We start from the raw sequence: 18,976 nt of genomic DNA, 5'->3' as shown, positions 1-18,976 counted from the left end.
GGGCCTCAATTGCCCCCTTGTTTGTTGTCATGTCCTCTTCACTTTAACTATGAATACACTGATTTTTACAGGCCAGGTTCCCTTTTCTTGTTGCTCATTGCAATAGTTTCTGCTATTTGAACATAGTTAACTTAAAAATGCACATATCTTCAAACAGAAGTAACTCGTGGGTGAAATAAAAGTGTCGTTTTCTGAATACAGATAAACATTGACTTTGTGACGAGAGAAGAAATCTCTCAGCAGGGGCCTAATTGCTTTGTTAGGGCACAGAGGCTGATATATGGTCGGATGGAAAACGACAGTTATCTGCGATTTCTCAAATCAAAAATCTACTACGCTGTATTGGAACAAGCTGAACAGCAATGAAAGCAAGGTGAGGAAAACGCAGTTTGTCCGACACCTCAGTGATTGATTCTGCCCCTCAGCTGACTCTCCTTAGAATCTCAGTTTAAATAGAAGAGGCTTGTCTGTCAGAGGAAGCAGAAGTGAAATGAGATACTGAACTGTCGGCATGGAGACTGACAGGATCTAAAAGCAAACATGACTGAAATAATGTATTCAGCTACTTTTGAAGTCTTTGTTTGTCAGTTTTCTGCTTTGTTTTGCAATTCAGGAAAAAAGCTGACATCAACTTTATAAGACTGACATTTGTTTGAAAAGACACACATCAAGGGTAAAGTGTTTATAACTTGTGTGAATGCACAAATTAGTAACATGTACCTTTAATTATAAAAAATATTGTATGCATAGATTCTGAAGAGATCATTTTCAGAACATTATGTCCTTTTTAACAAGCACAGAAACTAATAGATTGCGTGTATGAATACTGTCCGCTGCACAATGAGTAAGGTATTTTGTGATATCTTTAAAGTGTGATATCTTGTTGGTCTGTTATAATTCATTGTGATTTAATGAACAGGTGATGCCACCCTCTCATTATACAATACAGTATGACACATTAGCAAACAAGATTCTTGTGTGCCACAACCCTGTTATTGTCCTGGTGCATTTCTAAATAATCGATTATCCACCTCCCATGTAAATTTGTTTTTGTTGAATGTACATCACATAAAACTAACAACAAATTGAATACATCTCATGGTCCCTGCTGTGTAAGTTATTTTTAAATGTAAATTTTGTGATAAAAACCTTGCTGTGTTGGTTTTGTTGGCCGGGTCCTGCTGCTGCTCAGGCGGATTATGATGATTAACAAATCGTTGTATGTATGAGTATGAGTACGTGCATATGTAAATGCTGTGTATGAGTGTGTGTTTTAATTTATGAGCATGCAAATGTCCATGTGAAGACAAAGACAAGGGGAACAAATCCCTGATAGTTCAGACATAAGCCAGCAAGAAGTCACAGCTTAGAAGATATTTGGGATTTTGTTTCATTAACAAGTATATTATATTGTTTCTTTATGTTTTTGTAAGGGAATGGTGAAACTGGCCCAAGGCTTTCATTAATCAGCCATATACTATTGCACATGCTGATAATGTAGACATTCCATCAGTTTCCAACATTAAAATGTCCATTTTTATTGGGTCACAAAATGCAAACATCCGGTGGTCATTAATCATGCAGCATTTATAGCATAAGATTAGATCAAGAACAAGCCCAAACATCATCCCCTCATAGTCTATTCATAGTCAAACTTCCTGTTATTTAGTAATTGGGAAAATATTCTTCTGTCTTTTAAAGCCATTTTAAAGTTTGATACCTACTGACTTTAGACAGGTCAGGGTGAAAAAATACTGGCGATTCAAAGGGGAAACACCTGTTCAACAGCTGTTTCAAACCTGTAATTAACATGGCAATTTCCTGTATTTAATCAGCTACTGCCTGTAACTTCATAGTAAACTGAGAGATGTGAGAGCAGTATCTTCTCTTTTACTTTGTGACAAGAATATAAATAAGTATATTTCACACTATCCCTTTGATCATATTATTAAGGGTCAGTTTTCTTGGTCACCAGTTACCCAGCACAGCTGTTTTCATGACAGTATTGTCATTCTAGTTACCATTTACTTCATCTAGTCTGCATCCTTTCCTTTTTCTGTGACATCAATAAAAAGCTTGAATACCACATATTATAGCAGAAGAACCAGGGTGCTTGTAATGAAACACATCTAGGCAACACATCTGATTTGATTTGATTACATAGGGGAATACAATACATATATGAAACATCATTGTTTCACGGGAGATATAACAATGTTTCCATGTTCCTGCCGGTAAAAGTTAACACTTTGTACGACCACCTTTTTTCTGTCCTGGCAACATATCTCACTGTCCCCTGTGCACAGTTATAATGTTATTTTATAGCACTAAATGAACCAAAAGTGAGGTGGGAATCAGTTCCTGTTTTTTCTGGTTTACGACAGAAACATGAGGTTATGACATGCCTTTGCCATGTCTCTAGGCTCACATGTTCATGTGGGGGTTTTTTGACCTTGTTTCAGTAAGTATGCATTCTTCTTGCTTGCTTGTATGCATTAAACCTTTCATAGATGTTATATACTACACCTCAGTGTGTACATCTGCAGAGGCGCTGTGTGCAAGAGATTCTGCAGGAAACTGATTGGAAGCTCAGCATTATCTGATTGTATTTCTGGCCCTGGTGGAACTCAGCATGGGCTTAATACTCACAAGATAGGACAGAAGGAAAGGGGTTTGGCATAGAAGGTCAAAAAGCAGAAAGAGAAGAAGGAAAGAAATTGAGAAATCTGTAATTAGAAAAAGAGGTGGAATGGAAAGACCAGGGGAGAGGTAGGGAAGGGACAAAAGCCCGTGATGCAAGAGAAAGGAGAGAAAGTAAAGGCTAAAAAACAAGAGTCAGAAAGAGATGTGATTGAAGGAAAAAACATGAGGAAGATGGAAGGAAGGGTGGACAATGAAGGGAGTAACATTAGGGCAGGGATGTCATGTGAGCAGCAGAGGCAAAAATAATGTCCTCTGACTTTAGGTGGCAGCAGGTACTACATAAGATATCCAAGTCTCTGCTAACTGCCACAGACTCTTCTTTCGTCTTGACTTGGGGGATGGGGGGCTTTACATTGTGTCAGAGCAGCAACTGTTTTAAAGATTTTGGAAGACTGATGAAAGCATTTTCCCCTCTGCTATCTTACAATCTAAGGACCTTGCGGGGTTTCTCTTCCAGCATCCTCCCAGCCAGTTTGTTGTCTGTGTTGTTTTTGTGTCAGACATAAAGAGAGATGCTGCAGCCCTGCTGTGTCGTTCTGTAATATATATATTCACCATTTAAGTCAAAGCTTAACAATAAAAATGTATAAAGATTCATGCTGAATATCACATAGAATTTTAATTTATCTTCCTGACAACAGGGTCTGGTTGAATCTTTTCATCATGTTAAAAAAAGAGTCAATTAAAAGGTGTCCTTATAGCCTTTGGCTATGAATATATTTGTAATGTACAAGTGCACATGCTCACATTGCTATGCACATTCCTGCCACTGCTTTCACTGACTGACAGTTGGTACTAGTGCAACAAAATTCACCAATAACAGCCATTGAAGAAGACTGCAGGTTAGTGCACCAGGAATGTAAACAATGTAGGATTGAAATGACTTTTAATGGTATTACAGATGTTTTATAAGATATGAATTACATTCAAGATGCACATTAAACCTTAAGTATGCAAGGGAATTTAGATATTTTAGGCCCTGCTATGGTCCCCATCACTGTAGGTGATTTGCATTCACAAGTCAAACAACAAAGGGAAAATGGTGCCTCAGGTCAAACAGAGCCCAGGGGTAACTTTGACTTTGCCAAGTTTATTACTGAGCCCTGCATCACACTAAAGCTGCTGCCTCATTCACCCTTTACTGTGCATAGCCTGTATAAATGAGTCTGTACACATTACCACTAGATGGAGACAAAGGCCTGGACTTAATGTATGTACAGTAATGGGCTCATCTGAAAAGCAGCATAGAGCAGCTGCACAGAAGCTTTTCCTCTAAGTGTCAACGCAAAGTGAAACCGGCATAGGAAACCACACCTTACAAGTTTTACATTAAATTTCTATGTTCAGCTTGTATCTTTGAGTGCGCATCATATTATATCTTACTGTAGTTGCTGTAATTATAGCATAATAAGTCAGCTATTCCTATATGCTAAGTTGTAATTTTTCATAAAAACAGAATAATGTGGTCAGCACTGTGCTGACCAAGTCAAAGAGATCAGGAATAAAGCAGGGCCTTCTGTCTGGATACAGTAAACAGCATAATGGGAACCTGTCTGTCTGACTTCCCCCACCAAATCTGCCTCTGCGTCATGCCTCTCGTCTACCAAACTCTGTTTCACTTCCACACAGACTTCTGGAGAAATACTTTCATGCAGGATCTGGAGCACGAAGGCATGTCACTTGCATAATTATTTTAGTATTGTGTCAGTATTCAGATAAATATGTCCATAAACAAATGCTCTAACAGCTGTTAAGTGTCAGTGCGAGTATTACCTATGTCATGGGATTTAAATGATGTTTTCCTGTTGTATGTTTGATGACTAAGACAGAAGAAGGTTGTGCCTCGATTCATGAGCCCCAGGCACAATCCTTTGTGCCATTTTTAGTTTAGTCTGTTCTTTATTTGACTGAAAAAGGCCAATCACATCAGATATAAATATACACCGTATAGGTAAGCAGGTACAGAACATAAGCACGCAGCAGCACGCATGAACAAATACAGAGCACACTGTACTGTGCTTGGCATGGTTTTGTAGATATGCCTGCCAGAATGAAAACATGCAGACCATACTGGCTGCTTTTATTCAATGAGCATTATGTGTTACTACAGTAGAGCTAAGCAGTATACAAATCTATAAATTAAACAAAAGTTCCATGCTTCTCTATAGACGACAGTTGCCTTGAAGTCATATCTGACAAAGCACACTTCCTGTCAATCAGTCAGTCTTATGAAATATTTCGATTTTCCATTATTAGGTAACTAATGTCACAATATCCCCTATGAAAACATCCAAAAATTAATGCTGTATTAATGTCTGATGAAGGGGGATATCACTGATGATGGGGAAATTCTGGTGTGAACACTGGGCGACATCAGACAGAATAGATAACGCTGCTATAGAAAAAGCAGACAACCCCTGACTTTTCAATGTGAAATAGTTAGTGGGATATAGTCTGCTGACAGTCATCGTCATCACTGACAGTTCATTCATTATCTTGGAGACAGCAGCTGACCAAATACCATTAATATGCATAGTTGTTGTCCAGTTGAACCAGGACCATTAATGCTGCCAATGAAAATATTACATCAAGTTCACACAATAAAAAAACATGTGCAGTATTTCAAAAAGCTCACTGTTTTGTTAAGTGATACTTGCTGCAGTCTCTGCTATCAGTAGCAGTCATCAACTATTTTCCATTGGTGCCGGCCACCAGGAGGAAATCAACCCACTGTATGGTAAGAGGTGACGACTCAGCTGTTCATTTTTGAATCAAGTGTCTGGCACTTGAGTTACGGTATCCTCACTGACTAGGAAAGGCCAAGCTGTGTGGTCACAGTGATTTGTAATTATCAGCCATAGGAGGAGAAGTGGCCTTGCCCTGGCTGCAGATATAACTGATGGTCTGTCTCTTTCATTCAAGCTCAGGTTATAAAAACTACCAGGAATCTAGCCAATGAAATTCTTCTATCATGGTGGGGCTTTATAGGTCCCACAACTTGATGCTGTGCACAAAAATAAACCATCAAACATTAAAAGGCACCAGACTTCCAAAGTAGTAGATCCAACGTTGCAGTCAAAGTCCCCCATAAGGGGTTCCAAGATCACTGTAATGAGTCAGGAGATAATAATGATGTTAGGTTATGAAATGCTGGGATATTGTAGCTCTCTACGACTTCAGGAGTTAAAAAAAAATGAAACAATCTAAAACATTATTATAGTTTGGCTTAACTGTTCTTGACATATACAGTGCAACAAACAGGCATGGCACAAGCCAAAAGGGTTGGTATTCAGTGCTAATGTAAGTTAATGACACAAACATCCTGTGTTCACTTTATATACAATACAGTCTGACTCAGCAGATATGGATCAGTGACATAAGCTAGTGTACTGTTGCATTTTGCTTGTATCTGCTTCCTTTCTGCTCTCTGTTGTCATTTCCATTTCATTTTCTTTGAAACACAACTTAAAGTAGTTGACCTAGCAGGTTACGTGATGGAAAAATGTTAACCAAAATCTGATTATTTTACAAGGCATGGTTGACTGCTTGCAAAATGGTTGCCAAGAATAATAGCATGATAAGACCACAAACACATCTTAGTACAGTTTAGTCACTCCACTGATCATTCTGACTGGTTCATGAAATAGTTCAAATTGTTACTCTGTGTCTCAAAATCACATAAGGTTCATTCAAAATTTGGAAATACAAGATGCCTCACTGTGAGCAAAAACTATTTTATTTTACTATGAATATGATACAGATTTAAAAGAAGAAACATTGTGAATACAGAGATAAAACACAATTAGCACTCCTGGTAACTACAGTATATACAGTAAAGCTGTTAATCAACACATCTGTTTCACAAGCTCAGAGAACTGATGATGATGACAGTGAACGCTGAATATGCCAGGGCATTTTTACATCCTCTGAACTTTCTCATGTTCCTGTTGAAAGCACTGTTCAGTCAAGCATGAAGCATGAAGGGTGTCGGCCTCTGGGAAATTTACTGCCTAACCTCGCACGTGCATCTGCTGCAGCTTCTGCATCTCTACTGTGGAAGGTTTTTAAATATTCTTCTAACCACAAAAATACCCACAGCACACGATAGTGAGACCCCTGAGGGACCTCTGAAGAGCAGCACTCACACCCACATAAACACCCCACCCACCCACACACAAGCACTTGTTTTGTATGTTGTGAAATATCCATTTTAATAAGGCATCATACAAAGCTTTTAATACAACAACAGGCCTCCTCATTTATATACTATACGTGACTAAAATTAAAAGAAAGCATGTGAGTGTGTTGTTCAAGATAAATATTTGTCAGTAAATATATGGGACGTTCTTGGTATAGGAGCTGTTGTGAGAACTGTGTGGGTCAGTTGCTTGGTTTTGGTTCATAGAAATTTCCTAGTTAAAGTCCCTGTAATGCTGTCACATGCTCTGCTCTAATATGAGTCAGTGCCTGTTTCAACTTTTGTGTGCATGTTTTCTGGCATGATGCTTTTTTATTTGACCCCTATCACCTGACAGTCCCTCTTCAGTCCCAGCTTGGTTGTCTGTCATCCAGTATAAAAGAGCCTGCCCACAGTCAGGGGTTAGCTTTGACTCTGTCCTATTGTTTAATAATTAGATATCCAGCGCTATTCAGGATCCACAGTAACTGAAGGGAATATAAGATTTAATTCATTTTTTACACTTTCCTACATTGAGTATATTCTTGGACTTCCCACCACTGCTCTGGTTCTCTTTCCTTCGGTCTAAACTAGAATCAGCTGCTGGCTCCAGGAAATGCTGCTGGGGTTTTAACAAACAGACTTTTGAAAATTAAGACCACATCATTCCCATTCTTGTGAAATTGGGGGGAACCTATAGAAAATAAGACTGGCAATATTCTATATTTTTGTTATGTCAACAAGTTAAATAAAATCATCAACACACCATGAGTCTCTCTTTCTCAGTGACGTCAGACTTCCAGTCCTCCTGAAGATGTGAACCTTTTAAAACAGGTCATATATAGATTTAAAAAAAACAGCTGGGCACTGTAGTTTTGAGGCATTGACACAAACTAAAGTGTCATGTTACAGCTGCAGCAGTGTGGCTCACTGTGTTTCATATGAGCCTGAATAGCTTTTGGACACTGGAGCTCTGTGGCACAAATGAGTGAACATATATCCAGATGGCCAGCCAGGAAAGCCTTGTTGATAGGATCAGTGTGTTGTTTTTATCTTATTTTCATGGATTTTGTTGACAAGAGAAATATAAAACATCAACTGAGCCGTCCATGAAATCATGACTAAAACTGGATTTTTAACAGAAAGCATTTTCACTTATTTAATCTGTTTTAAATCCTCTTTGGTGTTTTACTGTGTTATTCTGTATTATTTTAATATTTTTATTTTGATTTATTTTCTTATAGACTGTATAAAATCTACAAACTTTTGTAGTGGAATGCTTTTGCTAAGCAACTAAATACCTAAAACACTTGAAAAACACCTGAAAAGTACTTCTTAATACTAATGTGAAAGTTACTGTCTCTAACTAATACACTCACCAATGATAACAAATGCCTCACTAGAAATTGCGCACTAATGGAAAGAGGTACCGGCAACTGACTAATGTCTGTTGTCACATTGTGTAGCAAATCACCCAAACTTTAACTAACACTCCTAATAAACCAGTGAATCATTTAGTTTTACCCTCCACTCAGTGCCCATAAAATCTTCATATGTTGATGTAAAATGTGCCTATATACATAACATGCATAACACAAGATCAAAACAAATGACCGTTTTACAGGAATCAGTACCAAACAATTCCTTTGCTACTGGAATTTTGCAGCTGGGAGTCAGGAACAACAGTAACTAAGTCAAAACAGCAGCTGTAAGCTTATCCAAATGGCATTTAGATTCCTGTACCAGCAGGCCCTCAGCGTCAGAGGTATGACACCTTTCCTGCCTGGTTAAAGACAAGCACAAGAGGGAGCGATACTGTTTGCAGACACACTGGTGGACTATTGTAACCCCTCCAAGGAGAGGAACAAGGATGTTAAAATGCCAAAACTTTTGTTTTCAAAGATTCGGTTTTATGAAATTAGAGATTTGATGCAAAATGTGACACGAGCCAGAAGGTAAGCCAGACAGACTATTGACACTGAGCAATGATCTGAGTAAAGTGGACAGTGCTGAGTTTGTGTTTTACATGGTTAAAATGTGAAGCGTTACATTACTTATCACTAAGATTAACTTTATAAGATTGATATTGTTCTTAATCAAATGAGGCATAAGAAGGATCCAAGTTCTCGCCTTACGTATCCTTCAGAGCTAACGTAGTGTATGTTGCACTAATCTTCTGGCTGTTCACCCCAGATAGTTAATACTCAAATCTTTTTTTATTCCAGTTGGCAGACTGACCACAAAATCCACATGACACTAAGAAAATTGCTACAAGATGAAAGTAAGAATTGCACCTTTTTTAAGTAATGGGATGCTTATTTTGAGACAATAACAAGGTCTTAAATAAAACACCACAGTCAGTCCCATTTTAAATTTGTTTCTGAGCCTGCAGACATGGTCTTTATCATGAGAAACAATAAATAATTATATATTCTTAAAAACCTTTCCTTCCCTACAGAATATTTAGCAGCCTTTCACAATTTTCTTCAGTCTGAGTTCAGTGAAGAAAACATTGAGTTCTGGCTTGCATGTGAAGACTTTAGGTCGACCACCTCACCAGATGATCTTCCCTGGAAAGCAGAGGAGATCTACCATAAGTTCATCCAGCCTGCAGCCTGCAGAGAGGTCAGTTTGTCAGATATACCACGGCTGATCGTTCAAGGTACAGAGTAATACATCTAGACACAAAAGAAAAACATCAGACAGAAAAAAATATGTCCTTTAGCATACAAACATGCTAAACAAAATGCCAAATATACAGTAAACTGCATTTTCCCATGTTGATATTATTGCATCATCATAATAAAGGGTGCCTTATATCAGTAAGACAAATGAGTAGAATCGGATGAAGCAATGTTGATGACTACTAAATGTCACAACTTCCACTGCTACTTGCTTTCTCAGTGCTGGTGCGTTGACGTAAAGAGGCATCCACTGAGTCTCGGGCAGGGTCTCATACATTTGTCAGCACTAAATATGTTCTCACACAGGTTTTTTCAAGAGTAGCACAAATGTATTATTTAGCTAAAAATCTACCTTCACTGTTTACCACAGCTTTACACAGCTAGACTGCAGCGTTCCCAGAAATGGGAATTCTCTAAAAAAAAAACATATATAATAATCTCTGATGAGGCAACTTTACAATGGTGTGAAAGCTGCTTTTCTCTTTACAGAAATTATAATGCCAAGAAATGTAAACATTGATATTTTCAAGTGGTTTTTTATTTCTACATCTCCTAAAATCTAGAATTATCATTGATCCATAATCATGTCCCTACTTTAAATATTCTGATTGCATCATCATGAGCAATACAATGAGCCCTGTGGAAAACCAATGTTAACTCTAAGTGGTTTACAAGGAAAGTTTCTGGTTTTAACCATTTGCTTCTAGTCATGCAAGAAGTCACGGATCCAGAAGCACCTGCCCTGACTTAGTTTCTGAAAGTCAAAGGTGACTCCAGATATTTTAACAGGTGGCTGAAAAACAGGGACACTACACACAGACCTGTTTTTCTTGTAATGTTACACATATGATCCCACATAAATGAACCTGATGTTCTGTTTGCAGCTGTAAAACATGGTTAAATGCAACAGATGTTCAGAAACCTTTTATCCATGATTTGTGTTGACAGCACTTTTTTAAGCCCCTCCGAGCTCTCAAATTGATCCGTTAGGATTGATGTTACTGGAGTTTTCATGTCACCTCACGGCCATGAACTCTGATGTTTTGAGGGTCAACCATATTACTTTGGATTAAATTCTGAAACAGCACAGATTTCTTGAACAACAGTCACATTTTCAGCTATGTTTCATTCTATTCAACCTATTTTTAAATGGAGTTTCTTCTTCAGATCAATGTCGACCAACATATTAAAGAAAAGATCAAGAAGTCCTTGGTGAAGCCGAGCCTCTGCTGCTTTGATGAGGCCCAGAAACATGTTTACCTGCTGATGGAGAGAGACTCGTGGCCCAGATTTCTGCACTCCGATGCCTACCTGAGTCTAACGCACAAATCCAGGACCCAGTGGTACATTTAGCTGAGACAGAATGCTGTTGTTCTCATCAAATCATTGTGCCAACACTGCTTTTGTAATCCTCACATTTTGTCTTGCTAGTTGACTAAACTGAAAAGTTATTTCACACTCTGTCAGAGGATCAAAACTGTTTTCTTCCAAGAACATCTCTAAAACCAAAATGGAAATAATGTTTTCAACAATGTGCAACCTTCTTTGTTTTTAAGATGTTATACTGATGAATTTATTAGCCGTTTGCTAATAAAGCAAACACCGTAAGAGGAAAGTGAAAGAGAAGGACGCTGTTGGTATTGTGTTGTGTTGTGTTGAGTTTAGACTTGTTGGAAATACAACATGTGAACCTGAAAATCAGTTAACATACAGTGTAAATTATGATATATGGCCGGGAATGATAAATAAATTGTTTCTGATAAGTAGAATTAAATGACCATGTCTTTATTAAATGGGCATTCATTTGGGAATTTCACAAAATTGTGAAGTCTTGACTAACTTTGGTTAAACCCTGGTGGATGATTGTAGTTGTTTCCACATAGTCAGAACTCTGAGACAAAGGTTTATCTTTGTCTGACTGACTAACTGGAGGTGTGGGGATAGACATGAATCAAAAAAGGGGAAGAGTTTCCACAGCTCACCCAAGCAAGGAGATTCTGTTCTTGGTCACATGGTGTCTGATATTCTCTATTTAGGTGCAGAGATGAGTCCAAACAACAGCAGCAGGGTTTACCAAACTGGAAAGAAATAACCCCACACTAGCCCTTGATCCCACTCTGTTCTGTAAATGGCCGTATTCCTAAAAACTGTGCCTTAAAAAGGAGTAGTGAGGCAGCTAATTATAACTCAGGGGCTTAAACGACAACACTGGGCTCATCAGGGGACGTGATGCGTAACAGATCAGCCTGAAAGTGCTGCCTTGTTAAGGGAATAATCTCATCACTCACAGACAATGATGGGAGAGATACACAAGCACTTTGCCTCAAATAACTGCACTTTAGGTAAAGCTCATATTGTTTTGTTAAAATAGAAGTATTAAAAGTGGAGAATTAGCTTTTTATATTTCACTTTAATAAGGCTTTTTCATACAGGTTGCACATCTACTTTATCTCGTTGAAACTGTAGCTTCATTTGACCAGTCTTCATGTAATAAATAGAAAGTCTAATAAATGCCAGGGCACAAAAAGAAAATGCATAATATATAATATCTTAAATATGTTTTCCCATATGGCTAGAGAAATCCAAGCAGCTCAAATTATATATATGTGACCACTGCATATTGTTTGAAAGGTTTATGTTGACCTTGATCTGATGGAGCGTCCTTATGTGGAAGAGATCTGAATCGCCAGTTTAGTTGCTTTTCATGGATAAAGGTGCTACTGCAGCTATCTCACCTAAAACTATAGCCCACAGTACAACAGCTCTAATGAGATTTTATTATGCTGAGCAGTACAGCTATTTCAACGGCAAATGTCAGTAAATCTGAGTACACACTGGGGTGTCAGGGGTTGTTCCTGATAAATGACAAAGGTCTCACATCTCCTGCATCACGTGGGGCACTTTTCTTCACATCCAATCTGTCGATGTTTTCCCATAGCCCTGCACTGTTGCCATGGTAATGAAAAGGAAGTGATTACTGTTGATGGCACGACGTTCAGACTTGGGGAGCTTTGCTGCTGACTCGGGAAGCTGCAGGCTGTTATACTGCATGTACTGTATATACTGCTGTCCTCCTCCATGCTGTAACTGTAGACCCTGAATAAAACATAGGTAGCAAGTGTCACAAACACACCGACATGCAGAGTGAGGGACAGCTTTCACTTCACTGTTTGGTGGCTGTCTGTAACGCTTCAGTACTTATAACGGTGTTTGGGCAAAACAGGGAAAACAACATCAGTTAAGCCAATGGCAGATTGTAACACAGCAGCCTGTGGCATCAGGCGATGAGCAGTGTTTGCCACAAATCTTATTTAGAAAAAAAACCTTCAATCTAGAGCTCCCCTAAAATGTTAGCTATGACATTATTGGTTGGGTAATATAAATACCAGCTAAATTGTTAGCAAGTCAAATGGCTCTTTATGTATGTAACAAAGTTTGAAATGTTTTCGTAGTGACATTTTAGTCAGATACAAAGTAAATCTCCATGAGCATTGACCCAGAAGCTGTGTATTACATTTTCACTGGACTTGCACACCTCTGATGATAAATGTTCAATGTGACAACATTATTATCTGCCTTCATAATTCCCTGTGCTGTCAATAACAAGCTGCTCTTATTTGAAAACAAACTGCTGTGTTAAGTGGCAGAGAACAAGGCAGAATAATGCAATAGCATCTCATCTCAAAGTAAGATGTGGACGCCATCTGACCGATGGGAAGTCAGAGGCAGATGGCGAGATCGTCCTGTCACACTTCTAGCCAATGCCTGGAGTGGAGGGAGACAAGTGGCTGTATTTGTAGGGATTTGATGTCTTTCCCTCTAAACGTACCATCTCAGCTTTAGAAAAGATTTTTAAGTAACAGGACCTCTTTCTGAGAATGCTGTGGTAATCCTGAGCAGAAGCAAACGAAAAGCTAACAGGGAACACTGGATTCTCAGTTCAGTATGAGTGCTCCAGCTGATCTGGTCAACACACAGGCACAAAAAACCTCAAGATTTCTGAAAACAGATGTTTTGTCAACAGTGCATTTCTAACATAACAAACTTTGGACTGGTTAATTTGGCGGGGGCCATGTTGTCTCAGTAGTTATTGGCATTATTCTCAAACAGCTTTGAATAATAGGAGAGTTTTCTGTCATTTACATATATGTCATGCAGTGGCATGTGTGCAGACACCTGAAAGATACCTGGCTTTAAACTCCTCTCCTCAGTTTTTTTAATTTCTTCACACACCTGTTTCCAGTAGCTGAAGACACTGGCATTGGGATCCATGTTTATTGTACTTTGTACACTGACATTATTGTAGTACTTGACCTTGTTGACCACCTCTCCCCTTTGTGATCCGATGTTACCCTTTAATCGTTTTGAGATTTTAATGTGAGTGTACTGTAAGTAGTTTATCAGGGAATCCCCCATTTACTTCATTTTCTAACACACTGTATTAATGCCATAATGTTTACCTAAAAACTCGGCTCTTTGAGGATGTAAGGTTTAACAAAATGTCCTTGCTCCTGAGAGTTTTCCAAATCTTTTATATTTTTCAGGATATTTAGCATGGACTTTCATTTTCTACCCTCCCCATAGGAATTTCAGTCTACACTTTGACCACACTGATAGGTTCTTGACAATACAATTCTTACTTCCTTGCTGAGTGTCTTTGTTGCAATAAATTTGCTGTTTCCTCTTTTTCACATATGGCTGAAGCCTCATGTACACATTTCTTGTGAAGACTTTCTCTTTGTGGGATCAATAAATGTTAAAGTTGTTTTTTTCTCAAGAAGGCAGAAAGGTAATTCTTCCATTTGTCTTCAACAGGCTTCACTTTACAGTATCATTTCAGGGAACTAAAAAAAAAAACAGCATGTGAAGGTCACGATTTGCCTATCACAGTCACTGTTACTGTCATTTGCATCTGTGCTGTCAGACTAAAAATAATGTGAACACAGCATGCTTTCAGCCACTGCGCGCTGTTTGGCCCATTCAGTTAGAAGAAGGGAAGGATCCGTAGTAGCAGACGGAACTGAAAGGAAGCAGAGACAGAGGCATAATAGGGAGTAAGGCATCAAGAGGAGGCAGGCATACATGCAGTACAGTGTGAGTATGTGTTGTTTCTAACAGTATAGTAGGAGGAGAGGAGGAACAGGAGAGGGAGGAGGAAGGGGTGCTTCCTTTCGGTCTGGGCTGAGCTGCTGATGTATCCCGTCAGCCTCAGTCCGTAGCAACAGGAAACCTTGGTATATAAGCGGTGTTGCAGGGGGAACCCTCCTAAGTGTCTCTCAGCCGCAGCATGAGCAGGACTGAAAGCCTGCGTGTGTGGACCTAACAAAACAATGCCCAGCCTAATCAACACACAGCACTTCATCATGGACAGAGATGACAGGAAGAGAAACAAGAACATGTGAGTGAAACTTCTACTTTAGTGTGAAGCTGGGTTTTCCAGTAAATATGATGACTTGGTGCGTGATCAAAAGCTGTTTTGAGTTAATGTATCCATTTCATGCTTGATTATCTATTTACAATGTGATGTTTTACTTCTGTTTTCATGGCAAACCTTTCAGACATAAGAGCACATATGAGAGTATCATGGTGCTTCATCATATCTCTTGAAAACAGCTTAATTTCATCCAATATCATTTCACCACATGCGCTTTATTCTTGTTACTGACATGCCCGACAAGACAAACTTGAAGCTAATTAAACAGCAGTAAATCCAGCAGGATTATATTTATGTATTTCTTATCTCTACACAGTGGAAAGAACTTTATGTGCCGACTCCAGTGCATGTTCTCACACTCATCAAGCTCTGAGAGGTAAGGAGACTTATGGAGTGTTTTGCATACGTTTCAGTTTTAAAATAGCCAGCCTGCTTCTATCATTTCCATCTATGGCATTATGAAAGGATTCAAATGAACTAGAGACACTGTGTTTGCTTTGGCACAGCATACGCGCACATCAACATATCCAAAGGCTTGACATTTCTGTGCAAATTTGACGAGCACATCTGCTATGCTTTCTTGATTAGACTGTCTCTGTGTCCTTGCAGCCTCTGCAGCTTTTTTTTTAACCACATTTGATTCTAGCTGAGTAATCCAACTTGCATTTTCTCCCAGCAGACTAAGTTTAGAAGAGACCCAACAATGGTCACAGTCACTGGAAAAGCTTCTCGAGTCTAAATGTAGGTTGCTATTTCCCCCGGATGTGAAAATACCAAAAACAGACAATTATGTTTGAGAATAAGAACCTAAAGAGAATAATGTGTTTCTTAAGCTAAAAAAGTTTGTTATTTGTGCTTCATGATTGCCGTGCTTTCTGTGCTTCCCTCAGATGGGCTGGCCACCTTTCGTAACTTTCTCAAATCTGAATACAGCGATGAGAATATTGAGTTCTGGCTCAACTGTGAGGACTACAAGAAGATCAAGTCTTCGTATAGAATGTCCTCAAGAGCCAAGAAGATATATGAGCAGTTCATCAAAGCAGAATCTCCTAAAGAAGTAAGTCAAAATCTGTAAAACCTTTACATTCATACACTGTTTATTAGGTTGAATAACAAAGATACAGCTCAAGCGTTGTCTCAAAGAGGAAATGTGTCTGTTCAAATCTCAGTCTTCGCCCAAATCCCCTCATTCCTATCTATGTGCCTCATTGCAGATCAACATTGACTATTACACCCGAGAGCAGATCAAAAGGAACGTTAAATCTCCCACTATGCACTGTTTTGACGATGCTCAGAAGATAGTTTACGGGTTGATGGAAAGAGACTCGTACCCACGGTTCCTCCGCTCAGACGTCTATAGAACTCTCCTGGAAAACCTTGCTGCTGATGCCATAAAGGGATGAAAGCACGGTCGGGGGACAGAGAAAGTACTTAAAATCCCATAACTGGAACATTTGAACTACTTCAGGAGGAATGACTGACAGCAAAGAAGGAGGGAAGGTGAACCTGCACAGCACAAAGACATACAAAGGCCTAACACCTCAGCATCATCACTAGACCCAGAAGCAAATAGTACCTCAGTCCTGCTGGTGGATCCCCACAGTGCAAATGACACAGCTGAGGACAGTGTTACAAAAAGAAGATGTACATGACCCTGTAGTGACCCCATACGTTTGTATTACCTGCCAAAGTGACTCTGATCCAATTCCACTGGATGATACAATGTGTACATATGGGTGAACTGAGCACATTGACAATGAACGCATCACTCTGACTGTGGAGCTCCGTAAGCAAACCGTGCAACAGACCTCCTTTGGCCTTCTTTGCAAAGGTGCAAATGACACAGCTGAGGACAATGTTACAAAAAAAGATGTACATGACCCTGTAGTGACCCCATACGTTTGTATTACCTGCCAAAGTGACTCTGATCCAATTCCACTGGATGATACAATGTGTACATATGGGTGAACTGAGCACATTGACAATGAACGCATCACTCTGACTGTGGAGCTCCGTAAGCAAACCGTGCAACAGACCTCCTTTGGCCTTCTTTGCAGAGGTGTTTCCTGTGCAGATTAAGATAGAGGATGTAAGATGCAACAGTCATACTCAATTAGGTGTGTGTGTGTGTGTGTGTGTGTGTGTGTGTGTGTGTGCATGTATGAGTGTACAACTGTATTTAGTTATAGAGTTTAACTGCCACTTAGAATAAGCTGTTGCAAAAAGCGCTGACCAACTAACTGACAGCACTAAAGCTACGTTCACGTTACCTGCCAAAGTGACTCAAATCAGATTTTTTGCCCTCCAAGTAACTCAGATCGGATCTTTTCATGGATGTGTGAACAAACCATATTTGATTTTTCAGATCAGATCTGGGCCACTTGCATATGTGCTCTGATTCACATCCGATCTCTGACTCTGTGAGCACTGTCAGAACAATCAGATCGGAATTCATGTGTTTTTCAACGTCTCCCCCAACGTCCATCGCAGTGCAGAGATCAAGATGTTTCACATTTACTGGACACTGATAGAGAAGATCTGATCAAAACAAACTGGAAGGAGTATGTTGTAACTGAGCAGCTTTGGAGGGAACGGCACAAATAACATTATTTAGGACTTCAGCCGTGTTCAAATTAGAGCTGGATAGATGTAATTTAAAAACATGAATATAAACCAGCAACACAAAAAGACTGGAACTGAGTAGTGAGGCCTGTAATGTAAACGTAGTTTAAGATAACTCCATGGTGGACTAATATGTAGAACCATTCTGGGACACTTTAAAAATACTTTTTTCTTTTAAGCTTGGAACATACATGGTTTCTTTTTAAGTTGGCTATAGGAGATATTTTGTACCAATAGTTAAAATCTTTATGGCTGATAAACAACAAAAAATTAAATCAGTTTTTTAAAAAATAAGAATACAGGATGATTATATTTTTAGTGACAACAAAACCTAATCATCCATATTTTTGTGTGGAATGTGAACCAAAGTCTGCACTACAGTGGAGACCCATTCCTCAGCCCTTGACTGCAGGCCAATATCTAAACCAGATTCCTGCACTGAAGTGTCGGCAGTTGTGACTTTATGTAATAAACTATTTGAGTGGAAACGGAATAGAAATAGGATGCTTCACATTGCATGATAGGATGTTAAAACGTCTTGTATACCCTGGGGATAAGCCTAATTACTGCTTTCCAAAGCATGTTGTTTGAATGTATTCTTAGGGAGCTAATAGTTAAGATAAAAGTTAAACATAGGATTATTTATTGTTAACTGTCACCATCTGAGTACAAAGACTGTTGGAGTTTTGAAGTGCCTGTAAATGTTAGTGATCTGAATGACATTAAATTATTTAAATTGCCTACCTGGAAGTGAACATTTTTAGTAGCAAACTAGAGTTTAGTTTCATTTCACTCATGACTTTTCATGTTGTGCTCTGTGCTTCGATTTCAGTCTCTTGGTCTGTTTAAAGACGCCAGCAACACACTGCCAGAGAGAAGCAGCTTAAAATATTGCATTAGAAAATTAATGGGATGTTTGCATAATGATTGTTATATGTTTAAAAGCAATACTCCATCACATAAGCATGGAAACATTAGGGCTGTGCCAAGTTCTGCTGGGCTGAAGACTTATTTTCACTGTTGTGGAGATACAGTGCACTTGTTGTCAAGATTTTACACTCTGTCCTACTAGACGACAAAGTAAATATGTTTCTTTTAAATAAATAGGGCTCCCGCTCTCTCATATTTAAACATTTCCAACATAACGAAATAAGTGGTCGGTCAAACTGAACACAAATATACTATAATTCTGAAGATAGTCTCTTTTTTAATTAAGCGTTGTCATGGTCGCTTTGAGTTTCAGTTTCTATTTTCAAACTCAGTGGGAAATTACATCAAAGTAAAAATATAGCTTGTAATATCTGAAAAAGAATATTGGTTGCATGTAGTTTCCTGTCCCCCTTACCTTTATCACTG

General features: G+C 38.8%; 2 protein-coding genes across 4 annotated transcripts; both read left to right on the top strand.

Annotated features, from left to right (window-relative positions):
- Positions 1-336: 336 nt before the first annotated feature.
- Positions 337-11,296, top strand: LOC109961270 (regulator of G-protein signaling 1-like). Of its 2 annotated transcripts, none has more exons than XM_020601958.1 (4): positions 337-373; positions 9,106-9,161; positions 9,339-9,505; positions 10,732-11,296. In XM_020601958.1, exons 1-4 carry the CDS (start codon positions 363-365, stop codon positions 10,915-10,917), a joined length of 420 nt encoding a protein of 139 aa, XP_020457614.1. In that variant the 5' UTR covers positions 337-362; the 3' UTR covers positions 10,918-11,296. The 2 variants fall into 2 exon arrangements, with proteins under 2 accessions (XP_020457614.1, XP_020457613.1); XM_020601957.1 differs by lacking the exon at positions 337-373 and adding an exon at positions 8,645-8,835.
- A 3,239-nt stretch (positions 11,297-14,535) lies between these two features.
- Positions 14,536-18,676, top strand: LOC109961228 (regulator of G-protein signaling 13-like). 2 transcript variants are annotated; one of them, XM_020601903.1, is made up of 5 exons: positions 14,536-14,962; positions 15,315-15,374; positions 15,678-15,739; positions 15,889-16,055; positions 16,213-18,676. In XM_020601903.1, exons 1-5 carry the CDS (start codon positions 14,895-14,897, stop codon positions 16,399-16,401), a joined length of 546 nt encoding a protein of 181 aa, XP_020457559.1. In that variant the 5' UTR covers positions 14,536-14,894; the 3' UTR covers positions 16,402-18,676. The 2 variants fall into 2 exon arrangements, with proteins under 2 accessions (XP_020457559.1, XP_020457558.1); XM_020601902.1 differs by having other exon boundaries at positions 15,675-15,739.
- Positions 18,677-18,976: the final 300 nt, after the last annotated feature.

Source organism: Monopterus albus, unplaced genomic scaffold (assembly GCF_001952655.1).
Source record: "Monopterus albus unplaced genomic scaffold, M_albus_1.0 scaffold53.1, whole genome shotgun sequence".
In the NCBI taxonomy this organism is placed as follows: Eukaryota; Metazoa; Chordata; class Actinopteri; order Synbranchiformes; family Synbranchidae; genus Monopterus; species Monopterus albus.
The sequence above is the reverse complement of the archived record's forward strand: the minus strand, read 5'-3'. Positions and strand labels throughout refer to the sequence as shown.